Source organism: Chlamydotis macqueenii, chromosome 13 (assembly GCF_036417535.1).
Source record: "Chlamydotis macqueenii isolate bChlMac1 chromosome 13, bChlMac1.mat, whole genome shotgun sequence".
Classification (NCBI taxonomy): domain Eukaryota; kingdom Metazoa; phylum Chordata; class Aves; order Otidiformes; family Otididae; genus Chlamydotis; species Chlamydotis macqueenii.
In genome coordinates this window covers 3583381-3591290 of record NC_141568.1, presented here as the reverse complement: position 1 = coordinate 3591290, position 7910 = coordinate 3583381, and the positions used below count along the sequence as shown (strand labels likewise).

The following is a 7910-nucleotide window of genomic DNA, read 5'->3' as shown; positions in this document are numbered from 1 at the left end:
TTAGAAGAATGGGAGGACTTTTTTCCCCAAGAACTTTGGAGAGAGGACCAGATGGTAGATTTGGAAAAATCTTAGCTGCTTTGCTTGGATTTGCCAAAGCCGGGAGATGGGTGCTCCCCTGCCTCGTGCGGGGACCTGGCTGGTACCAACCCCGCGGTGCTGTCGGACGGGACCCCAAGCGATTCCCATGGGTGGTGACGCTGGGACCAGTCACCCCAGTGCTAGGCACTGCAGCATCCTGCTGTGGCAGAGATGCTGTCGTATATCCATATTGTTACTCATGATACTGGTTTGTTTGGTTTTTTTTTACTTAAAAAAAAAAAAAAAGAAAAAAGGAACTTTCAGCTTCTCATTTGCTCAATCGTTTCCTTTCACAGCGAGTAAAACCGTATTTCAGCAGTGCATGGAGGACCGTGAACGCAGGCACGGAGCTTGATGTGAAAGCTGGGGGTTTGGGGGTAAGATGTAAGCCTTGCCTAGATGTTTCGCTAACTTTTAAAAATTTATTTTCCGTTTTCCCTGAGGCTCCCGCTGTGGTGCTGGAGCACACGGGCGTGCGTGGGGAATCTCGGCGCCGAGAGAGCTTGGGGAAGAAACCACGGAACGAGAGATCTCCCGCTTTCCCAGCAAACACTCAGCTCTGGGGGGAAAAAAAAAGGGGGGACGAGGGGAGTGTGTCCGAGGCTGGACCCCAGCTCAGCCCCACTGCCGGAGCCGGCGACCCCTCTCTGCCGTGGGGTCCAGCGCAGCCCCCTCCGCCCGGCAACAGCGGGAAGCACTGGGTATATTCCCGTGGGGAGCGGGGGGAGCCCCTTGCAGAAACCCCTCTTTCTCTTGAACTCCCCTCCCTCGCCACCCAGCCCCTCACCGCGGCTGCCGGCACCCCGCGGCCGGGGGCTGTGCCCGGCGCTGCTGCGGGGGAAGGCAGAGCGAACCCTTTTATAGCATCACCGGCTCCCCCCTCCTCCTCCTCCTCCTTCCCCTCCCCGGGTGTTGCGTTTCAGCCTTCGGGAGGATGGTCCTGGCTCGCTGAGCCCAATGACTGTCTTCAAACAGCGACTCCCCTCTTCCTCCTGCCTTTTTTTTTTTTTCTTTCTTTTTTTTTTTTTTTTTTTTTTTTCATTATTACCACAGGCCCCTTGCCAAGCAGGGACGATCCCAGGGTTCGTCCTCTTCGCCTGGAGAGCATAAATACCACTGGGGAGCTTTGTGAGACTGCAGTTGGTACGGGCTGCCGAGCCGAGACCTCGCATTCCTCACACCTCCCAACGCTTGTCCCATCCTTCCCCCTCTCCTCCCAGCTGAAATATTTCAGATCTATAATTTATTTTCCGCAAGCGGGCTTGGAGGAGCTGCAGTTGCCCGGGGACTTGGAAGTACTCGGCCAGGTAAGTGCAAGCTTTGGTCCCCGCTTCTGAAATGTGGTTTTGAGGGGTGAGTGTGTGTGTGTGAGCAAGAAATGGCTTTGTTAAGAATGCACAATTTTAGAAACTTCTCCAAAAAGTTGCCTGCGTGGTATAAAATAGCACAATACTGCCTCAGCTGCCCTTACGTGTGCTTTGCAGAGGTTAAGGCAAGATTAATAAGCGTTAATCTTGAATGAAGGGGAGGAATTCACAAGGCCAGGAGTGGATTTCCACTGAAACAGAAAACACCTGCGGGATGCTGCGGCAGCCTTGAGTAGCTGGCTGCCCGCGGGCACACCTAGTCTGCTCCAGGGAGCCTGTGCTTAGGCAGCTCTGCTCTCAAGCCCGGTCTAAAAGGAAACTTGCAGCGTCGCCACGTGTTGTGTCTGTTACCGGTGGGTTTTCCATGTGGTTTTTGCGGAGAAACTCACCCACTTCAGTTCTGTGGGAGTGGATTGTAATGGGAGATCCAGATGTTTTGGCCGGCGGCCTCGAAGATGCTGAATGCGTAGTGTGTCCTGCGCAGGCAACGCCATGTCCTGTGTCAAGGAACTTGTCATCCCGCTTTTCTCCTGGAGCCAACACAATTCTTCAAAGCTTGAAATGTGCGCATTCGCTGAAGAGATGACGTGGGTTTAATGAATTAAGTCTGCTGTGGCTTTATCACTGGCTTTCTTTGCACAGGTTAGAAGCTGATCTAGGCTAACTCCCCTCTGCTTTGCTGGTATCCCAGGTTAACTTTTAGCATTTTCCTCCCTTGTCAGCTTATTCCACGTGTAATTCCACAGGTCCCGGGATGTTTTAGCTGCAAGTGCCATCCATAACCGAGAAGTAGACAGCTATTCCTATACTTCCCCGGGCAGGCAGTTAGGGATCCGTAGCCGTAAGGAGTGAGGTGAAGCGAGGATGTAATGCCGTACCGACGTCAGCCAGCCCGCACGTGGCTTTCGCAGGCGGCGCTGCATGCCAGGCTTCGCACGCTACCAGCTCTTCTGCTTTCTGTGACACGCAGGCACCATCCATTAGCTGGGGAAAATAGCTTTCTAAAAATAATCTTTTCCAGAGTCCGGTGCTGCTTTTTAATTCCCTCAGAGCCCAGAAGAAGGCCTCCTTTTTGTCCCCAGCACATCAAGGAGTCAGTTTCTGCTGACTCACTCGTTTCTGATCGCTCCCAGATGTTTACCTGGCACCAGTATCAAGGGCCTGGTGTGTTTAAAGGGAGGCTGTGCTAATGCTCCTCTTGAACCCTTGAAAACAACAGCAGAGACTTCCTCAGCTGACTGTCAGCTGATAATTTTCTCCGGATAATGTCAGATCCCAACTCAAAGGCAGTATGATTTCAATCTTCCCCACAAGGAGTTCCTGCTGCTGCAGCCCGGAGGCGTCGTCCCAGCTCTGCGGGGCGCTCGGGCTGGCTGAGCTTTAGCACGTGTCCCGGTGTTTCATTGCACCTGGGCACGAGGATATTGAAAGAGGCAAATAGATGGACATCTGACATCGATGAGAGCTTGCTGAAATGTGAGCATCTTTCTCCTGCTTCCAATTAATCCGGCCAGGGAGCCCCCTTCATCCTTCCCTTGGATGCTCAGCGCCTGCTGCCCCGGGCCAAAGCTGAAGAAGGGACCTGCCCACCCCAAGTGAAAACAAAGATGGTATCAAAGTGACCTAATTTTAGAGAGGTGCTAGTATCCCCTCACTCGCAAACGGGATACAGGGCAGAACATCCCAAGGAATAATGCCCCATCTGTTGCAAGGTTTTGGCTGGCTGGCAAAACCAGACATGTTGGCTTCGCTGCGTGGCCGTGAGCGGGGCAGCTCCTCCGGGCTTTCAGATGTTACAGCTGACCTTTTTTTTTTTTTTTTTTTTTTGCGCAAGCTGCCCTTTCTGTAAGTTCAGTGTTTGCCTTAAATGGGTGGTGGATACGGGCTCCTATTTAGCGAAGGGCAGCCGGCCAGATGAGGGGGTCCAACTGCAGCGTCTATCGCCCGTCTGTTCCTGCCCGCGCTACCTACAGGGCAGGCTGCAGCTAAAGCTGCCGGTGCTAAATGGCCGCATTGTGAGCGGCTGTGGCAGAGCATCTATTTTTAAACTTTTAGGGAAGTGCCTCAAAGTAGGAATTGTTCCCTGAATTTGGGTCAGACAGTCTACAAAAGCACCAGCTGGTTTTGCCTCCCCTACCCCTCCGTGGCCGTTGGGCTGCTGCTTGGGGGGTGGGGGGGGGGGGGGGGAGCAAATGCCAACAAATGGGGCTGAGAAGAGGATGAGGTTAAAACAATGTTTGTCCCGATGCCACCGAACGTCCTGTCTTTCAGGTGTGTCCGGAGCTGGGGACAAGGCATGTGTGTGTTCGACTTGCTCTGCAGAGCAGGAAATAATGCGAAGCCGTTACCTAAACGGAGCAAATTACATTCCTGCATTGTTCTGCCGAGGCGAAGGCTTAATGCTCTGCCTGGACAGCGGCTGAGGGCAGCTGGTTTTCATCTGCCTTAATTCGGCGCAAGGAAGGAGCCTCGAGCAGGGACTTTTTCTATTTTTGTGTAGACAGCCAACAAGTTTTCAGGGGTTCAATGGCCTCAGGTTTTTGGGGGTTTCACCTCTGCAAAATACCTTGTGCCTTGCCACTGTGCCCCGCAGATGCTGTTGTGCTGGGTCTGAGGAACGGGGATTTGGGACTTGGTGCTCCAGCGCAGCTTTTCCAGCCGGGAGCAGGCGCCTCCCTGCCTTGGATGGTTTCCCGCTCACCCGGTCTCAGCGCGTCCAAATCCCCTGTCACTGGGATGAAACTTCTCGAACAACTCTTGCTAGCCTGGGGTTTGTTTCCTGGCGCTGCGTAGGAACGCTTCCAACGTGCCTTTTAACAGTGCTGTCAAAACCCGATCCTCACTTAGTGTTGAAGACAGAGATGGGGAAGCTTGCTCCCAAAATTTAACCCCAAGGAGAGAGATGCTGTGCTCACACCGTCGGTGCGGATGCTTATTGCCCTGATGGGTTGATTCTGCCGTGGTGGCAATTAGGTCTCACCTAAAGAGCACCAGCTGCTGCAGAGCCGTGCAGCAGGACACGTTCCCTTCCCTGAACGGCTCATGATCTAAATAAAACTGGCTGAGAAGTGCAAGGCTCATTAGATGGAGAACTTGGGGCGGGGGGAGTGGAAAGGAGGAAGGGTTTGGAAATGGCAGGTGGAGTGGGAGCACCACGGAGCAGGAGAGATGTTGGAGATTAAATGAAGCCGTTCCAACCGGGCAATGACCAAATCGAGACAGTCTCTTCAAGCCCTCGGTGCTGATGGCTACCGAGCGTGCACGGGAACACCTACTCTGGCTGGGGAAGAGTCTGGCTCGCTCCTCTCCTAATCTGCCATAATTCATATCGCTGGCTGTGCTCCCGCCCGCTGTAAAGCGATGCGTCAGCGAGAACACCCCGGTGCGTCATTCGCCAGCAGGGATTTTGGTTATTCGACGTTACGGTGATATTTCACATAAACAGCCGCTTTCACGGAGTCTGGCAGCTGCTCTGCTGGAGCAGGGCCTCCAAAATAGCTCTTGCTGATATCTGACCTCTGCGATCCAGCTTGCTGGGAATTTTACTTTCCCTTTTATTCATATCCCTTCTCCACTTTAACAGCTGCTCAAATGTCTCCCCTTCCTGCCTGTGAAGGGATGGAGCTGGGGTTATTCAGAGCTGCTGGAATTTTCTGGGTGACACCTGCAGCCCTGGCATCTTTGGTGGAGAAGGCATCTGCCGCCTTGCCTGGGTAGGGCTCGCTGCCATTGCAATGTCGGTGGAGTTCCCTGGGGTAACAAACTGAGCTGCCGTCACTCACGGTGTTGTTTGGGTCTTCCTGTCATTGGAGTGAACGATAACTGCTTAGGCTGCAGGCATCACTCTTCTGCAAGCGAAAATCTGGGGTTTGTGGCTTCCTTGGTGGGGGTCATGTGCACTGAGAGCTTCTCTGGTCCTGCTCTGACTGCCTGTTTCTCCCCAAAATCCAGGCCTGCGCTGAGCCACAGGAGTCCCTGCAAGGAACCCTACCGTCATCTTCATCTCTGCTTCTGCTGGCTGCAGAGGAGGAGGCATGAATCCTGCCCTGCCGTGGATCCTTCCTCTTGGATGCGTACTGTTCCTGACACAGGCAGCCGAATGCTTCATCTTATCCAACTCGAGTCACCTGGAGAGCATTCTGAGCAAATATCGGGGTGGGGAAGCTCACTCCAGATCCAAGAGAGCTATTTCATTCTCGGACAGACAGGAGATACTGATGCTCCACAATAAACTGAGAGGTCAAGTGTACCCAGCGGCCTCTAATATGGAATACATGGTGAGTCCAGCTCCTGATAGCTAACTTGATTATTACTTTTTGTTTCTTATTTTATTTTAATATTCCTTACGGTGCAAGAGGTGTAGCAAATTTCCTCTTTACTTCAGAGTTTTTCTCAAGAGGTTTCCTGGAGCAATTTCATTCCAGAGTGAATGATGCTTTAGATCATTGGACTGTTTTGGTTGGAAAGGGCCACTAATGGGTCATGGAGTCCATCCGCTGCATAGTTTCAGGACTGGTTCCATTATTCATAAACTAGCGTCTGGCCCAGCGCTGGACGCATCTCCAGTGATGGCAATTCCACAGCCTGCCTCAGCAGGTTCTTCCATTACCTTAATGTCATAAAAGCATCAGATTTTCCCTGGTGTTTAACCCACGTTCTCCCCGTGAGAGCTCTCAGACCGTTGTGACTGGTGTTTCAGGACAGCAGAGTCTGCTCAGAGAAACCTCTGATGGTCTGTGGGTTACCATCGCTACCACCCAACGCTGGAAGAAGCATTTGCCCTTTTTTTCACCCACTGATCACCAGAGATTATCAATGTGAGCCAAGCATCCATGATGCTGCTGGGAATCTCTTCAGGACCTTAGAGGAACAAGGCTTGAGGAATGTGGCTCCATCCACAAAGAATTTTGGTCACTGGAAATAGCTGGAAAGGCTTTGGGAGTTTGTGGGTGGATGGGTCAGTGCTGTTGGCTTTTCATAGTTCAAGAAACCAAAATAAAAGTTTGGTCAATGTATTCTCCCACTTCAGAGGGAGAACTTAAAAGTATGAGTATGAAATATGCCTTTACCATCAACAATTCAGATGAATAGGTTTTTTTCACCTGCTGCCAGATCCCTGCTTTGAGCTATTTTTGACATGCCACCAAAATATTGCAGGGCCAGAAAATGATGTAGGCAAATAATTTTTTTTTTGTGTGTGCCTTTTCCCAATGTGAAAATATAGGTATGGCTGAAACCAGCCTGACTTCAACTGTGTGCTCCTGTTGACAGATGAAATGATTAATGATTTGTTAAGACCGTGTTTAAAAGGGTAAAAGAAAAGTACACTAAATGTAGTGCAAAATTGTGTGCCAGCTGTGCTGAAATGAGTGCTGCAAATGGAAAATCCTGCCTTTTGTGACTGTAGGGAAAAGGAAAAGAGAAGGGAGGGCAGAGGAGAGTCAGGAAGGACAGCTGTCCATCAGCTGGTCTCCATGAGCATTCACACTGCTGGTCCTTCATCCCACTTTTGTCAGAAATGGCGGGCCTTTCTAAGAACTGGTGCTTTGTATCTCTCAGCGGGCTCTCATGTTATCCTGCAGCCAAGGTACGGCTGGAGAAGAGGTGACCTGATTAATTTCCAGAAAGTAAACACAAAGCATGAGAAAGCCAAATGTGTTTAGGTTGGCTTTGGGGATCTGAGAGGGCTGCCGTTGCGGGCTGTCCGCCGGCCGGCTCCTGTTTATGCTTAGAGCGTGGTTACGCTTTTCTGTTTGCCTTTGCTCAGGCTGCTTTTCTAGTGGGTTTTATGGGCGATTGAGGGTAAATGAAAGGGCCTTATATGCTGTGAAGAAAGAGGCTGAGTCTAAGATGGTGCTGCTTGGAAAGGCTATAATCAGGCTTTCATGTATTTGTGTTTACCCAATACTACTTGGAAATGCTGTGTGTATTCTGAACGTGAATTTCACTTTAATCCTTTGTTCTCCCTAGGACATTTCTCATTTGGACTTGTTTAAGAGGACAGTCTGTGTTTAGTGCTGGAGATAAACTTTTCTCTTTTCCTTTGGTGCCGGTGTGGAGCGTCACAGGCGAGGTGTGGTGCTAATTCGCGGATAAGTAGGTAGAACTTGTTCTTGCCCATCCAACTCCAAATGCTGCCTTGTGAAAGTCCTTTCTCCCAGCTCCATATCTGACGTATTTAAGCCATCTGAAGTGGCCAAAGGAGCTAATATCTTCCAGGAAAGGGACATATTTATCTACTACAGGATGAACTTTAGTTAGCAGAGGCTGTTAGTAAGGAAGCAATAACAGTGAGTCCCGTGACTTACCTGGAGATCAAAATAATTTTATACACATGGGATAAAGGTAAAGGGGAGTGAAGAAATGCAGAAAGAAAGAGTTTTGCTGCTGGGTTGGTGTAATTAATTGAAAGCTAGCACTGGTGTTCAGTGTTAACGGAAAGTGAGTGAGTAGCATACATCT

General features: G+C 50.8%; 1 protein-coding gene across 1 annotated transcript in view; it reads left to right on the top strand.

Moving 5' to 3' along the window:
* The first annotated feature begins 1240 nt into the window (after nt 1-1240).
* The window catches only part of CRISPLD2 (cysteine rich secretory protein LCCL domain containing 2), a 30579-nt gene continuing 23909 nt past the window's right edge, over nt 1241-7910 (top strand). Inside the window, exons 1-2 of the mRNA XM_010120281.2 lie at nt 1241-1388; nt 5400-5725. Coding sequence (XP_010118583.1) covers nt 5483-5725 — 243 coding nt within the window. The 5' untranslated portion in view covers nt 1241-1388; nt 5400-5482. The remainder of the gene's footprint in view (nt 1389-5399; nt 5726-7910) is intronic.